Source organism: Ostrea edulis, chromosome 6 (genome assembly GCF_947568905.1).
Source record: "Ostrea edulis chromosome 6, xbOstEdul1.1, whole genome shotgun sequence".
In the NCBI taxonomy this organism is placed as follows: domain Eukaryota; kingdom Metazoa; phylum Mollusca; class Bivalvia; order Ostreida; family Ostreidae; genus Ostrea; species Ostrea edulis.
Genome location: NC_079169.1, coordinates 72306563 through 72326639, shown reverse-complemented (window position 1 = coordinate 72326639; position 20077 = coordinate 72306563). Strand labels below are relative to the sequence as shown.

General features: G+C 35.2%; 1 protein-coding gene across 1 annotated transcript; it reads right to left on the bottom strand.

Moving 5' to 3' along the window:
- Nucleotides 1-1734: 1734 nt before the first annotated feature.
- Nucleotides 1735-4899, bottom strand: LOC125665306 (uncharacterized). Its single transcript, XM_056141987.1, has 7 exons — nucleotides 4864-4899; nucleotides 4540-4650; nucleotides 4250-4402; nucleotides 3195-3418; nucleotides 2812-3057; nucleotides 2280-2560; nucleotides 1735-2024 (listed from the first exon to the last, which is right to left on the bottom strand). Exons 1-7 carry the CDS (start codon nucleotides 4897-4899, stop codon nucleotides 1735-1737), a joined length of 1341 nt encoding a protein of 446 aa, XP_055997962.1.
- Between the last annotated feature and the right edge of the window lie 15178 nt (nucleotides 4900-20077).

Below are 20077 nucleotides of genomic sequence, written 5' to 3'. Positions count from 1 at the left end.
CAGTACTATGTGCATTGAGGAAAAAGATTGAGAAAATATTCAACATTGATGTGACCAATGTCATTGTTGTATATGATACAAAAATAATGACTAGCTGTTATGCTGAAGTACCAGTAGGAAAGTGAACATATACCCTTGTACATATGTAAAAAGCTATAAAACACTCCTCTTTGATCCACTGTAAATTGTAGGAAAATATTAGATCCCTGATTAGACCGATGTGAACATCATAAAATGATAATGAAGTATTCTACAAAATTTCAAGGTTTTCCAATATGCCATATTGGAGGAGAAGTGTTCACAAGCTATTTTACACCCCCACCCCTCTTAGATAACAATTGTATCCTCCTGTCCTGACAATATGCACATCTATAAATGAGAGTGAAGCATTGTACACAGTTTCAAATTTATCGAATAAGCCTTAAAGGAGGAGAAGCGTACACAAGATTTTGTGACAGCCAGACAGATTGACATAAAGTACAAACACAATATGTCTCCCCCTGGAAGAGGGGAGACATACTAATTGCTAATAATACATTTTTTCCTTGCTAAAGGGACATGAGATCTTTTCATTCAATATTATTAATTCTGAAATCATGTGAATTTCAATGTTTAATGTTTATATGTTTCCAGACATAAAGATAATGAAACAAGAAAATCCATGCACATGCATTTAACAAATAAAAGAACATTACATTAGAAAATTAAACTTGGGCTTACTTTAGCATCATTGTGGGTAAATACTGATGTACAAGGCTTGATATCATTCCTGAGACATTGTTGTTCTTTCGTTGCTCTAAAAATTGATACTTGAAGACTTTATTCTGTCTCTCCAGACCATTGTTTGTATTCACCAAGAGTCCTGATCCATACCTCTGGGACCAAACCCACCTCTACATATGTAAGTACAAGCCATTGATCAGTACTGCACAGTACATAGTTGAAATATTATTTGGTTTTATTAACAGTAAATGCCTCCCCAGCATCCCAAATTGAAAGTGCTCCAAATTACACCCCTCCCCTTACTGTACTAAATGATATGGGAAAAAAGTGCACCGCCACGGCACATGATACGCCCGTCACATATTGTTAACAGTATAGATTGTACCCATTAAAACATTTTTTTTATATCACCTTAATTAAATGTCACAGTGACCTTAAAGTAGGATGCGACACACCTTCTACCTAAGATGCATTAGTTGACCAATTTTGGTGATTCTAGGTCTAATAGTTTTCAAGTTATGAGCCGGACAAGTTTTTGCCATATATGGCCATATCTTCTTAATGAAAAGTCACAGTGACCTGGTTTTAATGTGCGACACACCTTCTACCCAAGGTGTATCTACAGACCAAGTTTGATGATTCTAGGCCTTGTAGTATTTAAGTTACGGGTCGGACACGAAAAAGCTAAGACGGACGGACATGAACGCCATACCATAATACGTCCCGTCTTAAGACGGGTGTATAAAAAGATTCGACATCGATGTGGCCAATGTAATATACCCTTGAACATGAAAACGCTATAAAATGCTTTTCTTTGATCCACTGTAAATTGTAGAAAAATATTACATCCATGGGTCATAACAATGTGAACATTATTAAATGATAATGAAGCACTGTACAAAATTTTAAGTCTATCCAATAAACCATATAGGAGAAGTGTTCACAAGATTTTGTGACAGACAAACAGAAAGATGGACAGACAGACAGACAAAAAGTATATAACATAATAATTTAACTGATTAAATCACCACTATTAATTGGAATATCAGTACTTGAAAAAACCTTTTTCTCAGTCATCCAAGTTTTTGTGAACCAGTTCCTTAGGCGATTGTTCCGGGCCCAAATATCGGAACTTTCCAAGTTCATGATGACCTCTGTGTACTCCTTTTCTGATGATGCATGAGAACTCCTCAGCATTCCCAGCACACGGTCTTTGCAATCAGTAAGACCGTTGTCTGTCTTGTTGACCCATCTAATCCAGCTTTGTTCTCTGTGAAAATCACAGATAAAAACAAAGCTTTCTGGAAGAAATAAAAATCAACATGTGGGAATAGCAGTTGGTAATTCAAATGTCATTAATATAATGTCACCAATTAAAATAGTTATATACATTACATAAATAATTATTTTCTGTCAATTTACTTTAACTATACAGGGAGAAGTTTTACTTTCATACGAAAATTCAAATATCCTAGTATTCACTGCATTCTTATTACCTCTAAATCAATTGAATTTTCATTATAAACCTACTGAAAAATAAAAATTAACAATCATACCAGGAAAAATTTCCTCAATTGCAACAATTTCTCTTTCACAAAAATCTGTCATAAAAAACTTGGGTTCCCAGTACCACTCTGCTGGCCTGTCTGGTGCATTATGGAGCCAGGTTTTTATTGTCTGTAGGCCTTGCATTATTGATCTCTTCGTCTCGTGCTGAACAATAAATTCAGCCACTACACTGTACCCTACGTTGGTTTTGACAGCAAGGAAAAACAGTGGCAATGCATACTTTGTGGTTCTGTAGGTTGCATCTAGCAAGCACAGGGAATTTCCATACCTGCAACAAAATTCATTCTAAAGAATAGCAAGTCACAAGTAAAAGAAAAGAAAACAAATCAAATGCAAACATTTATCTTACATCTGTTACATTATGGTAAATCAGTATTTGAAAGACTGAAATGAAATCTTCAACACTGACAGATTTTCTTATCAATATTTGAATGAAAAATGAATCACAATTATATAATTGCTACCTTAAACAATCAATCAAAACACCTGACAGTTTTAATAAGTTTTATTAATTCAAACCTGTACAATAGATGACGTTGAAATTCACTCTGGTGACAGAAGAAAAATTCTGTTGTCTCTGCTGTCTGTGTTTGAGGATAGACCTCATCATCATCATCTTGCTCCACACAATCTATGTTCCTCAAAATATCTCTGTCAGTTGGTGCAGAGTCAGAGGCAGGCATAAAGATGAAATTATCCTTTGGATAATTGTCTTGCCACTCTGCTACCTTTTGCAGGAGATTTTCTTGATCTATCCTTGAGTATCTACATCAAAATGACAGTATTTTCTTCAATTAAAGTGTTGTTGAATGTTTTCCATCAAGCACAACTAATTAGTTGTATAATTTGTCAAAATGAAAATTACATTACTAGTAAATTAAACTTTCAACATGTTGTATTACCTCAACCTCAGCTGGGCAAGGTAGATGTGTGTCCTGATTGTTTCGTCTGTTGGATAGTAGGCAGCATCGGACAATGCAGGACGCTTAATATCTTTAAAGAACAAGGCATCAACATACACATGCAAATGTCTTCGCATCTCTGAAACACTTGTTACACCATGCCCAACAAGTTCACCAAGTTTATCTCGAACTTCCTTGGACAGAGGATTCATGAAGCCTGCCAGCTGAAAATCAATTGATTTACATATCAATTCTATATAGAAGGACAATTTTATCAACATCTTGTTCCTGTAATTCTGAAAAAAATATCTTCCTTGGTATGGATGTGACCTCTCTGTATGAATGGAGTGCCAAATTAACATAAACTCAAACAATTGAAGATATGTTTACTTATTTGAATACATGTATAGCATCATTTCAAATGCTACATCCAATAATTGAATCAATACTCATATTAATTGAATTGATGAGAGCAATAATTGATTTGATTTGTGTATAAATTCTATTAATTCTCTCATCAATTCAATTGATGTGCATATCAACATGGTGTATATTAATCACTCACAATATTTAATTTGGAGCTTGGTATAAATCATTTGATGATCTCTTTCATTCAATTGAAGACATCTTTGACTATTTAGTTTTACATTTACAATGAATGCATGTGTATAAGGAATCAATGCACACATCAATTCTTTTAAAGAGAGCAACAATTAAAACGATCATTGATTCTATTGTGAATATGTTGAATTGAAGACATTTATTATTAAATGATTGCTCTCACTTCCAAAGAATCATTGTATGCATCGACTGAATTAAAGATATCATTAATTCAATTGAAGGAAGCAATAATTCAATTATTGCACTCAGCAATTGAATTGATGTATGCATTTAGCTATTGCTCTTTTCAATTAAATCATAGTGTGCATCAATTTAAATGCGATTTCATTTGAAAAGAGCAACAAGTAAATTATAGCAATGAATGCTATCAACAATTCAATATTAATACATGTTTAATATGTGCTTCAACCTAAAAATATGTATTTTTGACTTACTTGTCCGGTAAGATGTGTTGACTCGTGATCTTCACTCTTTGGAAGCAAGATATAAATCCGTTTCTGTTTTTTTACTTTGTCAGGAACGTCTGAAATGTCATCCCTCAGATGTTCACTTGCTTTTCTTTTCAGTTTTTCTGTGTTTTTCTGCACCTATCCAAAATTACAAAACATTTGTAATCTCTTAAACAAAAATAATGCATATCTATCAATTGAATCAACCCATTGATTCATAATCCAAAATATTTTTTCTTAAAAATGAAATGGTCATACAATTTCACACATTTTACCTGATAGTCATGGAAGAATACAACATCTTTCATGATTATCTTGGCCTGACATCCTTTTTTCTTTGAAGCCTGGAGTAACTTTTTACGTTTCTTTGGGACTGGATGGTCACCCTGTAAAGCAGACATATATATTAATCAACTCATGTTTTAAATTATAGAAATTGTATGGGTGTATAAGTGACCTTTCATGAGGGAATCTGACAGACTGACCTGGGAATCTGCTACACTGACCTTTTAATAATACATACTATAGGTGACAGAGACACCATATAGAAATTGTATGCTGTATAAGTGACCTTTCATGAGGGAATCTGACAGACTGACCTGGGAATCTGCTAGACTGACCTTTTCATAATACATACTATAGGTGACAGAGACACCATATAGAAATTGTATTCTGTATAAGTGATCTTTCATGAGGGGATCTGTCAGACTGACCTGGGGATCTGCTAGACTGACCTTTTAATAATACATACTATAGGTGACAGAGACACCATATAGAAATTGTATGCTGTATAAGTGACCTTTCATGAAGGGATCTGAAAGACTGACCTGGGAATCTGCTACACTGACCTTTTAATAATACATACTATAGGTGACAGAGACACCATATAGAAATTGTATGCTGTATAAGTGACCTTTCATGAGGGAATCTGTCAGACTGACCTGGGAATCTGCTAGACTGACCTTATAATAATACATACTATAGGTGACAGAGACACCATATAGAAATTGTATGCTGTATAAGTGACCTTTCATGAAGGGATCTGAGAGACTGACCTGGGAATCTGCTACACTGACCTTTTAATAATACATACTATAGGTGACAGAGACACCATATAGAAATTGTATGCTGTATAAGTGACCTTTCATGAGGGAATCTGTCAGACTGACCTGGGAATCTGCTAGACTGACCTTTTAATAATACATACTATAGGTGACAGATACACCATATATAAATTGTATGGTGAATAAGTGATATTTCATGAGGGGATCTGTCAGACTGACCTGGGAATCTGCTAGACTGACCTTTTCATAATACATACTATAGGTGACAGAGACACCATATAGAAATTGTATGGTGTATAAGTGACCTTTCATGAGGGAATCTGACAGACTGACCTGGGAATCTGCTAGACTGACCTTTTCATAATACATACTATAGGTGACAGAGACACCATATAGAAATTGTATGCTGTATAAGTGATCTTTCATGAGGGGATCTGTCAGACTGACCTGGAGATCTGCTAGACTGACCTTTTAATAATACATACTATAGGTGACAGAGACACCATATAGAAATTGTATGCTGTATAAGTGACCTTTCATGAAGGGATCTGAGAGACTGACCTGGGAATCTGCTACACTGACCTTTTAATAATACATACTATAGGTGACAGAGACACCATATAGAAATTGTATGCTGTATAAGTGACCTTTCATGAGGGAATCTGTCAGACTGACCTGGGAATCTGCTACACTGACCTTTTAATAATACATACTATAGGTGACAGAGACACCATATAGAAATTGTATGCTGTATAAGTGATCTTTCATGAGGGGATCTGTCAGACTGACCTGGGGATCTGCTAGACTGACCTTTTAATAATACATACTATAGGTGACAGAGACACCATATAGAAATTGTATGCTGTATAAATGACCTTTCATGAAGGGATCTGAGAGACTGACCTGGGAATCTGCTACACTGACCTTTTAATAATACATACTATAGGTGACAGAGACACCATATAGAAATTGACAAAAATTGACAAAACAATGACAATTAAAGTCTGAGGAAACACCAATGTCACAATATAAGAGCAGGTATTAAAGTCTGAGGAACAATCTCTCACCAGAGGGCGTTACGCTATGCCCCAGTGAAGCTTGCGTAGCACGCCCTCTGGTGAGAGAATGGTCTGAGGAATCGTGTTCCTGTTAGAAGCCATTTTTAAATTATGAACTTCGATCCCGACTATTAAAAGGGCTATCTTTAAACCCGACATTATATCGTATCGTATCGTCGAAACACCCTATTGTATATCGCTGGACAGGTGTATACCGGTGCATTTCGATATATCGATATATTGATTCACCCCTATCTTTCAGGAAAATGTCTAAGCAAGGACAGGATATTGCAGTCAATGACTGTGATTCATTTTATAATGCAAAAGTTGGAGATACGCTCCTGCAGGTATGAGCAGAATTTATAGTTTGTAAATGAACAACACATGAATAAAAATTGAGAGAGAGAGAGAGAAGGAGAGAGAGGGGGAGCAACCTGCTTCAGGATTTCAGGAATCTTAAATCTATATCTGTTTAAGAATTTTTTAAATGTAAAAAGAGTAAGAGAAGAAAGTATACATATTTAAAAAGTATGGCTGCATTTTTAATATCTCTGTGGAATTTCATGGCAAATATCCTGGCATGGATTGGTTTTTTTAAACAGTCACACTGATGCAGAAGATGTGAAGGATTTTAGGTATGAACAAAGTTGTGGTCAGCTACAGAAGAAAGACATTAGAAATGGAGAGGGAAAAAAGATCTCAGTAAAAGAGATCAGCTTGTATTTCAGACATTCTTTTCTGTAAATTTTGACACTTTATCTGATTGTTACTACATGTGTATAAAAATCCATGTCGTTTTGAAAGAGCGAGTGAGTGATCGACTTGACAAGGAATTGGCTTGACAAGGAATTGGTGTTTAGCGAATAATGATGAAACCACAGTACCAATAATGATTCATCACACTTGTCAGAAAGGTCTCTTTTACTTGATCAGGATATGGGGTTTACGGCGGGTGTGACCGGTCAACAGGGGGTGCTTACTCCTCCTAGGCACCTGATCCCACCTCTGGTTTGTCCAGGGGTCCGTGTTTGCCCAGCTATCTATTTTGTATTTCTTGTAGGAGTTATGAGATTGATCACTGTTCGTTATCTTCACCTTTCATATAGTTTATACTGACAAAATTTTGGTCTGGTTTCCAACATTGCAAAAATACTGTGTAATACGGCATATAAAACTTTAAATCAATTTCATTTATTTATTTTTTTAGTGAAGAACCCTGATTATGAACCAGACCACTGCTCCGACAGTGATTCAGACTCTCTAATTGAAGGTAATTATCTCTTCAAAGTCCTTTTCCCCTGTACTGCAGTACTCAGCAATTGAAACAGAACAATCTTATATACATATATTTACATTCACTGAATCTTTTCTCTTATATTTCTATTGAAATTGACATTGCTTTCATCTGGAGCAATGAAAGCATGTTTGTTGCAAACTAGTTGGATCCGGGTTTTTTGTACCACCTTTCTGTGTAATCATTACCAAATATGGGGCGTCATCAAGGTCAAAGGGTGCGTTGGCTGTTCTCTTTAACGTAACAAATGGGTCAATTATATGACATTTTAGTACTTCAATCTAGTTTATATTTTAAAAGAATACAACAAAATATAAATATAAACAATGAAATGTCTTCCTTTGTTGCTTCATCGGGTGATGAAGGTAGCAATCATTGCACAAACAATTTACATAACCCGTTTACATGGATTATGAATTTTTTTTGCAATGCTAGCTAGCTACCTTCATCACCCGATGAAACAACAAAGAAAGCATTTTATTGTGTAAATAACTTGTTTCTGCAGTGTTTGAAATTAACTATAGACCGATAGACCGAGTCTATGTCAAATGACACTGGTCTATGCCAATTGTAATTGAGATAGACCAAATTGCCCATGCCAATTTCTCGGTTTAAAGCAATAGAGTTATCCCAAAAGTCGACTTCTGATAAACGTTATGAGGACAGGAGGACATTGTTATGGAAATGGAAAGAAAATATGCTTTCTAAGTACATTAGAAGTAAATGACAATGTTTTAAATTTGTGGGGTTTTTTTTTTCAATGTTGCGGTCTATGCCAATTTGATTAGGTCTATGTCATCTTGTTTTGACTATACCAAGTTTTAAACCAATTTCGAACACTGTTTCTGGTTGTAACACTATTTGACTGCCCGAAGTAGGTAGTCAAAATTTTACATGCAAATATATTATATAATAGGGAAAATCATTAAAAATCTTCTGATGAAAAATCACTGGGCCAGAAAAGTTTATGTTTATATGAAAGCTTCCTGACATAGTACAGATTCAAGTTTGTATAAACCATGGTCCCTGGGAGTAGGTTGGGGCCACAATAAAGATCAAAGCGAATATATAGGGAAAATCTTTAGAGACTCAGGTGAGCAATGTGTCTCATGGGCCCCTTGTTTTTAAGTCAAATGCTTAAAGGCCAATGTTGTGATGTTGCACAGTGTAGAAAACATTTTGTGGATGATATCTCAAGTAGCATTTAAGATCTTCTCAAATTCCTTATATACCAATAACAAATACCCATTATTTTTTATGTTAAATACTTAAGTCATATTATCATACTGGACCCTAATGAGGATTTGGCATGAAACTGCTGATTTTTGAAAAATACCTAAATGTCCTACGCATGTCCTACGTCCTATATTATTTTCTTGTTCAAAGTTTCTAAATGATGTCTAAAATAGTATTTGGGGTCTTGGTTTAAAACTTTGCTTGTACTTTAAGTTTTCTTATTACAAATAAAGACCGCTTTTGTAATGAAGGTCTTGATCAAAATAAAGGTATAGGAAATTGTTTCATGAAGTAAGGAAAGTAAAATTCTATAAATTTGCTTGCTGTACCTGATAGTAACAAAGTTTATATTATAGTTTCAGAATGTCCTACCATTGATCCTGGAAGTGAAAAAGTATCTGATAGTGAAGAAAGCTACGGTAGCATAGAGAGTGAAAACTATCCCATGCTCTCTGGAAAGAAAGAAAAAGACATTTCTTTTTAAGCCATAAGGTGTTCCCAAAAATTCAATTGGAAACTTTAAAAACAAGCTGCATGCCTGTTTGGGTTTTTTTTGTGATAAGATGATTGCTAACATTGCAAGACATCTTGAACTAGCACATAAAGCAGAAGTTGAAGTAGCCAGGGTTTTATCTTTCCCCCTAAAAGCACAGAAAGGAGATAAATGAGGGAGGAACTTCAAAATATTAATGTGTGCATTATGTATAAATTTATTTGATGTAATCACTTGTAAAACCGATTTTGCTTAATATACATTTTTTTCTATGCACTGCATAATTATGTAGATGCAATAAATGGGACTTAACATTTGAAAAGAAGTTGTTTGTGATTCTTTGCAATTGTACGATTAACCTGTAAGTTACATCACTAAATATAATGCTAGATTCAATATTTGTCCTGTCATTCAGTCTCGAAATGGTGGCTTTCTAAATGGAAATGTCTACTATGTACTTGACCTATATAACTTTGCCAGAAAATGAAGAATTTATGCATAAAATGCATTAATATAAGTGTAGCGAACAGTATAAGAGGGAACTTATACTGCCTCGCTAGAGAGCTAGCTTTTCTGGTGATGTGGTAGAATCTCTCTTGATTATGCAAGTTAAGCAACAGCGAGCGTGATCAGCACTTGGCTGGGTGACAGCTACATGTTACAAATTGGTGGCAGTGGTGAGATAGCCAAGTGGCGCTATTCCGTTACACATTTTTGGTGTCAGAAGTGGGATAGCCAAGTAGCGCTATCCCGTTGCACATTTTTGATGTCAAAAGTGGGATAGCCATGTAGTGCTATCCCGTTTCATAAGCATAGGGGTCAACTGTAATTTTCCTCACAAGTTCATTACCGTGGCCAATTAATAGCACAGTCACCTGAAGTATTGAGTATTATATTAGACTTACCCCCCCTCCTCTACCAGTATAATAAAATACATCCGTAGAAGGCCAATCTTTAAAGCTTACAAAAAGCATCAAATGATTACATCAATTGAAAGAGGGATGAGATAGACAGGTAATTCACATATTTCAGAGTTATTGCCAGGAAAAATTTATAAAGGGGGGGGGGTAGTAATATCCATACTTTAGTTGCCTGTGATTAATGGAGTCCACAAAAATCTTGGTGTCAACTACCTAATTAAAAATATTTTTAGAAAATAATTCTATTTGTTACAAAACTTTGATTGGATGGTTATTGAAATACACTACTAACATCCCACTACATGTTTATGACTGGCGTCTCCATATGAGTGAAACATTCTCGAGCCAGACGTTAAGCAAGATACAATCAATCAATCATATGTATGACAGGAATATATTCAAAGTAAAGCATGTGTATCGAGTGGTTAATGAGATGAGATAAATAGATGTAAATTCGAAATTAAACGCAAGTAGTCGGTTTCATGTGTGTCTACTAACATCCCACTACATGTGCACGACAGGAATCTCAATATTAAATACTCAAAGTAAAAACATGTGTATTGAGTGGTTAATGAGATGAGATAAATACAAGTAAGTTCATAATTTAACGCAAGTAGTCAGTTTCATGTATGTATCTCAACACGGACAATGTAGTGAGAATCGTGTGTATATATATATATATATATATATATATATATATATATATATATATAAAGCACAAACAAACAATTATAACACTCCACCTTACAATTACCCCTAGGATCTAAACGATACATGTGATAATCAATTAATTAATATATAAAGCACCAAATAATCACAACTAGGTACTGAAAATTTTAACACCCCAGCCCGGGGTTGAACCAGCGACCTACGGCACCCACCGCTTAGCATCCATACATCATGCATTCTGAGAGAATTGCTTAAAATCTCACCTAAGTCAAACTGGCTTGATTTATTTTACAAGTCATAGTCCAGTTTCTATCCAGGAATTTCTCTGTTATCCTGTAAACCCAATTATCTATGTGGTGAACTCATATATCAATATGTTGTGTTGTAATACTGTAAATCTATCTATCTCCATTGTATGTTCTGATACAAAAATACCAACTATCTATATGTTGTATTATAAGACTGTAAATCCATCAAAAGATGAAGACGACGAACCGTTGTCAATCTCATAATTCCTATAAAAAATAAAAGGACACATCGCATGTTTCTAAACTATTTAATTTTTTCAGCAAAATTAATTCAGTTCATGTCTAAAACTACTTTACATGTGTTTAAAATGAAACGGTTTGCGTAATTTTTGAGTATGAAAACAGTTGTTAACCACTTTTTAAACAGATTAGATTTAATCGACAAAAAAAGTCAATTATCACGTTAACGGTTTGTAAATAACGTTCCATTAGAGTGTTTTGTTCTGTTTAAGGTTGTACTTACTGTCAGTAGCAAGAATTGAAGACTTATTATTCAGTTTTCGAAGGAAGGTATCAGGGGGGGGGGGGGGGGGGGAACGTGGAATTTTTTGTCGGCACAAGGATTTTGCCATTAAAAATAACAGTCGCCTTTGTCATGTACTTTTTCAAAAGAGCATTTGGACAGAGACCCACTGTAAGAAAATGGTTCTTTCGATGCTAGGTACTGTTAGGCCTACAGCATATGCATTTTTTTCCGGTCTTGAAATTCAATAACCATTCGCACCAACTGATCTTCACCTACAAAGGTATTTAAAGAATTTATAAGATTTACAGGTATACTAGCGGAAAAAAGAAACTGTGCATTATCTAATATATGAAAAAATAATAAAAAAAATAACAATGAACAAATTTTATTTTTTTGTAATACTGTTAACAAATGTATTCGTAACAACATTTCATAATCCATTAATATTAACGTCGAATAACGTCAATATCAGCACACTCGACAGACACTGGTATTCGAACTTGAATTAACAAAGTTGATAACGCGTGTGACCACCATTTGCATTCACGCGTGCTTGACAACGGCGCCTCATTGGTGCCACTAAAGTGTTCAGAAATGCTTGAGGGATGTTGTTCCAGATGTTGGTTAAAGCCTGGCCTAAATCAGCAAATGTCACTGGCTGATTTGGTAAAAGGCGTAGACGTCGTTCCATTTCATCCCAGACGTGCTCGATTGGCGATAAATCGGAGGAAACAGCTGGCCAAGGCAAGGCATGGACATTCTGTTGAACAAAAAAGTCCCAGACTACACGTACAACATGTGGTCTTGCATTGTCTTGCTGCAGAGTGATGTGATTTTGCTGTCTCTGTATGAAGGGTATCACATGGCGCTAAATAATTTCGTCTCGATAGCGTACGCTGGCATTGACAATTTGTAGAGGGGTCCTTCCACGTGCCGTTATTCCACCCCACACCACAACGCTACCTCCACCGCATTGTCGACGTTGCACAACACAAGCGTCCTGGTACCGCTCCCCAACGCAACGATACACTCTACAACGGCCGTCACTGCTATCCAAATTAAATCTGGATTCATCAGTGAACAGAATATTGGCCCAGTCCTGTATTCTGAATCGCAGAAGTCGTCTGCACCACGCTAGTCTAGCGATACGATGATGTTAAAGCAGTATTGGGTGCACCGCTGGACGTCTTGGTCTGATGTTGTGCTCGCACAGACGATTACGCACAGTTCTTTGACTGATTGATCAAAGTCCAGGAATGCTACGAGCAGTCAAACTTGCTGTCTGGAAACGATTTCTCTGGTGCACAAGTCTAATGTGGTTGTTCTGTCGACGCGACGTCACACGAGGACACCCAGAACGTGGTCGATCCCGAGTGTTACCAGATTGTTGGAAACGTCTCCATAATGACTAGATGGTGTTCCGATGAACTCCAACGTGTCTTGCTACGATATTTTGTGCCATTCCAGCTTGAAACATCCCAACAGCACGATTACGTTGGTTTTCGCTGAGTCGTGGCATGACAGAAGAGTAAGTTTTGTCAAAACTAAAGTGTTTTCCTTAAAGAATAGTGTCCAAACAAACGTTTTACACTTCTTACTCCAAACAGTATTGGCCAGTAAAACTCGTGCGCACGAACACTTCAATAAACAACATGTGTTCACTAACCTTGAAAAAGCCTGTGTATCTGAGTCTGGTACTATCCGACATTGTTCAAAAACATCACCTTTATCGATTGTTTAGATTTTATAAATATAAACAATAAATATAGAAAAATTATACTAAATTTTATAATGCATTGTTTCTTTTTTCCGCTAATATATTTACAAGTAATAATTGATAGAAAATTCTAATAATGGCAAAGTACTAACTTACAATGAACAAGTCTGTGCCAAACTGATTCTACACACACAAAATAGTTAATTTTTTAAAATTATTTTCGGCTAATCGATTTTTAATTTAATTATATTGCCAATATCTGATAGCGATGTAGTGCTTACAAACATATTTTGCGACTTCTTCCACGGAAATATTGATACTAGTTTTTCCCTAAAATAGCTCTTACAAGTTTATTGTTAATTCGGATTTCAAAAATTTCGGTTGAGCATCACTGAAGAGACATTATTTGTGGAAATGCGCATCTTGTGCATCAAAATTGTTACCGTATAAGTTTTACATACTATAAGGGATTATTTATCGAAAAATCGTGATCCTAGCGCCACATATAATACAAATGTTAAATTTAATGGTCAGACTCTTAATGTTCTTGCACCGGCTACCGATGACGAAATTTGACAAATCATTATGAATGCACTTGTGAAATCGTGCGAACTTGACCTATTACCAACTAATTGTGTCCAGGAGTGCTTAGACACTATGCTGCCTCGAGTTGTATCTATAGTGAACAGATCGTTAGAGGATGCAGTTGTCTCATTAATTTCAAACAAGCAGTAGTGATATCACTCCTTAAGAAGCCAAACCTAGACAAAGAAGTAGTTAAAAACTATAGACCTGTGTCCAACCTATCTTTCACTTCAAATGTTTGTGAGAAGATAGTTGATGTACGGCTTGAAAAACATCTGAAATCGAACTTCTTGCATGACCATCAGCCTATCGCACAATTCATTCAACCTAAACCGCATGACTAAGAGTCCATTGTGATATCGCTGCAGCTCTCGACAACAATTGTCATGCTGTTCTTGCCGTCCTTGATCTTTCGGTAGCCTTTGACGTGATTGATCACTCGATACTTATGCGCCGACTGGAAGATACACTGGGTATAACAGGCATAGCACTTTCGTGGATCAAGTCATATCTCAGCGGCAGGAATATGTGTGTTGCAATCGGGGATGTTAAGTCAGACAAAAAAGCTACGACAATCGACGTGCCTCAGGGTTCGGTCTTGGGACCGAAATTGTATTGCATGTTTAGAAAACCCATTGGTGAATTATGCCGGAGACGCTGTTACGCCGACGACACTCAAGTCTACATAGTTATCAAACCACTTGATAACTGGAATGATTTCATAGGGATACTTTAAGCTTGTTTATCTGATATCAGCAAATGGATGTCATCAAACATGTTGAAATTGAATCATGACAAAACTGAACTCATCGTTTCTGCACTCAGAAAGAGAGATCGTGGTCTGTCTGACATCAGCCTTACTTTCGATGGATGTGTCATCAAATCAGTTCCAGTAGTTAAGAACTTGGGAGCTTACTTACTCCCTCAGTATGGATCAACATGTGACTAACATGGCAAGATCCTGTTCTACCAAATAAGGAAATAATGGAAGGATTAGACACATTATTGACGATTAATGCATGCTCTGATGACATCAAGACTCGACTATGTCAATGCATTCCTACTTGGCTTACCAAACAGGACCTCAGACAAACTCCAACGTGTACAGAATACAACAGCAAGGATAATAACTCGTAGTAAAAACATGATCACTTTACACCTGTATTGTATAACCTGCACTGGCTCCCGGTTCAGTACCGCATAAAATACAAAGTGCTTGTACACACATACAAAGCAGTCCACAAAACCGGACCAGCCTACCTTAGTGAGATTATTACCCCGTATTGCCCTCCACTCCAAGAACTTTACGTTCGGGAAATGGGATGCTTCTAAATGTTCCACAAATAAGAACACAGACTCGCGGAAACAGGTGTATTGACTACTCCGCACCAAAACTGTGGAACACCTTACCACTCGGATTACGCCAAGCCAAATATCTGGACATTTTTAAGCGACATCTAAGACTGATTTTTTTAATATTGCTTTTAATATCTAGCTAAAAGACAATTCTAGGTTATTTAGAAACTTTCTATAAGTCTATCATAATCATATGCATGTACCATCATTTTTTATGTAGGACATTGTTGTTTTTACTTTGAATTGTATGTTTTTTATGTAGAGCGCTTTGGAGATTTTTAATTGATTAGGGCGCTATATAAGTCTAAGTATTGTTCACAGTTATCAAATAATCCAAATGCTTAGTGCTTGTCTAACCAGTGCTTTTTTATCATAAGAATTCACAGTGTATTTTTGATAAGAATGAAATTTCTAGTACAATCTTGAAAGATAGTGTTATAACTTTTACGTCATCTTTCTACTAAAGAAGTAAACATTGAACTCTAGAACAATCTAAGTCATGGGTATCAATTGAGTGCTAGTAGTACACAACAATAAGTAAACAGCGAACTCTAGAACAATCTAGGTCACAGGTGTCAATTGAGTGCAAGTAGCACACAACACACATACACCTAAAACGTTTGAATGACAATGAAAACTTAAATTCTCTAATATGCATTATTTAATTATAAACAAGCTTTGCAGTGCCTAGATATACCTGGGGTAGACCATCTTATACGTAATCCACCAATGTGTTCTTGTATAAGATGGTCTACCCAGGTACTGCAAAGTTTGTTTATAATTAAAATGTTTGGATACAATAGTAGAAGTATATTTGTAGGAAATACAGGGTATAGACTTAAACTTGAAATAAGTTGGAATACACGACTGAACCCTTTTATGACGAAGAATGTCGCTTATGTTGACGACATCTATTTCTTTGTTTGTAATTTGGAGGTTAAGGAACTGGCGACATGATTTGGAAGGAATATCATCCATTACCCCTGGTGGTTTAAAGAGAGTTGTGAGTTTGATCCCTGTTCGTTATCTTCACCTGTTGTGCAACAGTTACAGAACGTCTCATAATTAGGTGAAAATCCTGAAACCCTGGATGACACTGGAATATCAATATATCGGTCGCAATAGCCTAGTGATTAGGGCGCTCGGTTAGTAACCGGGGGACTGGGTTTTATTTAGATAACCTTATACATTTAACATAGGTTTTGACTTTTCCTTTCCCAAGCCTCGGTCAGTATAAACAAAAGTCACAAGTCTTCCGCATATGACCTAAAAATCAGAGGTCGCATGTCATGCGAGACGTTGGCATGAAGAAGAATCATCACTGAACTACGACACTGAGTTCCGTGCATACGTCACAATTTGTATCACTTCACCAACGACATTGTACGGATAACAAATTCTCGAATGAAATGTAAAACATCAAAAAATCAAGAAACAGAGCTGAACTCACAAACTATGACGTCACATAGAATTTATGTGATAAATAATTAAAGTACGGTGTATAGATAACGACGATATTTACAGATCTGAAATTATAAGATCTACTAGATTACCCCTAAACTTCCACATTTGTACTTTGAACCCCTAACAGCTGTTCTGTATTATTTGAAAACGAAACAGGTAAATCTAAATTCCTTGACTTATTTGCCTAAGAAAAATGACCTCATACTGAGTAAATTCCTGTTGGTTTTATTAGCACTAACGTTATCAATCATTCACAAACTATCTCCATCTTTAAGTGAATCGTTCATACGACTGATTTTTGTTAAAATTGGAATGATGTACAGTGTATTAAAACTAGTTTGATGAATTCCATCTGTTCATAACTCTTGTAAATGGGTAAATGGGAGAACCGTATTTGTAGTAAGTATAGGTCAAATTTGTGAGCTGGTTAGATAAACTTCCCATTAAACTTTCTCAAACCAACTTTAAACTGGTATATAACATAACTTTTATTACTTTTTGCTTCATCCCACACAGAACTTATTCAAGAAATCCTCATCCAATGCATTAACATACGATTGAGCTTAAAATCAAGTTTAAGTTCAGTCTCTTCACTAAAACCATATATACACGCATAATGATTTATATGGTTCAATGAAACAATTTCTAAATAGTTAGAGATGTTGTGATAGTAAAACATACTTAAACTTTGATTGAAAATTGCACATCCATAGCCGTTAGAGGAGCTATCTATATCCATAAAGAATTTCTTAATAAACTGGTCTTTTAAACTTTGTTTTACGGCAGCAGTAATCCATTTGAAAATGCAGAAACATTTATTGTTCCAAATATTAAAAAACACATGAATTTAAGGTAGCTCATTACACTAAATTTTTATTTAATGCCTCGTTAAAACACCTCCGATGAACTATGATTTCACCATCGAAAGAGTGATACAAGTTCTCAATTATTTTATGATTTTTTGTGATTTATTCCGAAATGATAAAAAGGTACTTTATTTGCAAATAAGATACTCTAGAGTCCAAATTTCGCTGTGATTTGATGAATAATATGAATGTCTTGGAAAACATTCCTAAACGACTCAGACAGATGTTCTAATTTTTTTAATGAAAATTGAAAACGTTATTTACTAATATTGTTTAAATCTATAGATAAAATCTTCAACAATTATATCAATTAGGTCAACAGTGGATGCTTAATCCTCCTAGGCACCTGATCCCACCTCTGGTTTGTCCAGGGGTCCGTGTTTGCCCAACTATCTATTTTGTATTGCTTATAGGAGTTATGAGATTGATCACTGTTCATTATCTTTACCTTTGCATATATCAGAAAAATATTTCTAAAAAAGAAATTGAAATGAAATAGTCAAAATTCAGAAATATTACGATTTTTCAAATCTGAACCAAGCCCGATCGGAATTATAAAAAAAGAGTAGTCATAGAGAACATTGTAATAAAAAAAACGACATTTCCTTGATGTAAAATGGCTTACAATTTCAACGAATTTATAAAGGAAACTAATTTCTTGACGAACAGTGCATGCAATTAACAACAATATAATTATGTTAGTAATTTCTATTAATTTTGATCTAGATTGGTACTTTTTTCTCTGGTATGATCATAGTGATTATATCTGAAATTTGATTATTTTATTTTAATTTCTTTTTATAATATACTTCTTCCATATATCTCTTTTCTAACTGACATGCTTTTGAAGAATTTATCCATAGATTTTTATTTTAAAAAGTATCAACAAATAACAAATAATTTGAACGTTTATATGCAAGGTGAAGATAACGAACATTGATCAATCTCATAACTCCTACAAGCAATACAAAATAGATAGTTGGGCAAACACGGACCCTTGGACGCACCAGAGGTGGGATCAGGTGCCTAGGAGGAGTAAGCATCCCCTGTTGACCGGTCACACCCGCCGTGAGCCCCATATCTGAATCATTTAGGCATATTTTATCAGATATTCATATCATACACCAAATCACAGCGAAATTTTGACTCAAGAATTTCTTATTTGCAAACAACACATTTTTTATCATTCCTTGAAAAATCACAAAATATTCATATAAAATAATTGAGAGCTTGTATCAATCTTTCAATGGTGAAATCATGCTTCATAAGAGGTGTTTTAACGAGGCATTAAATACGATTTTAGTGTAATGAGCTACCTTAAAATGAATGGTATACAATAAAAGTGGCAAGAGTAGCACGCCGGTATTGACAACATCAAAGTGTTTGAATTCCACTACTTCAATATTTATTTCTGGTATCCACTGAAATTGCCATAAAAGGTTAAAATTATACTCTGAGTACAGTTACTGAAGTGTCGTTTCTTTCCAACAATGATATTGTTATGAAAATCACAAAGTAACGATTTCAAATTTGTCATGCACTCACTGACAGTTGAAAAGTTTAATTAGAGTGTAGAAAATGAAAGTTAACTTTGACTGGTATAAAGCAAAATTGTCCTTTGAATGTAATCTGTATCTTAAATTGTTTATATTTTTCTTTATTGCTTTATTCTTTTCGTTTATGATCGGGAGCATATACTTTTATTTTCCTCTCATGTAACATGAAACGTAACAGCTAGGGCTTCAAATCTGCACTATGGGAAGTTTTCATATCAAACTTGGGAAGGATTAACAGTGATAGTTTGGATTTTGTTCCTAACGATCCACTACTTTGTTTAGTGAAAATTCCTAAATATATGCGAGGGATTTATTATCACGTAATTTCGCAGGGAGCATAACTTGCGAATTAAAATTACTAGCTTTTATTTTTATAAACACATTCATTCATTCATACTTTATTTTCTCCTAATAGATATTTACACGAGATATAGATAATTAGAAGAACAAACGTCATAGAAATGTTTGTAAGAAAGAATAACAAGGGGCAGAAATCGTAGTATATGTTTTGGATGAATTAAACAAAGTACACTATAGAAAATTGCTCATTCACAACTATCTTTGCTTACAAACGTTACACATGTAAAACTTATACGGTACCAATTTTGATGCACCAGATGCGCATTTCGACAAATAATGTCTCTTCAGTGATGCTCAACCCAAATGTTTGAAATCCGAAATAACTATGAAGTTTTAGAGCTAAATATAGCCAAAAACAGCGTGCCAAAAAAGTGGAGCCAAATTCGTCCAAGGATAAGAGC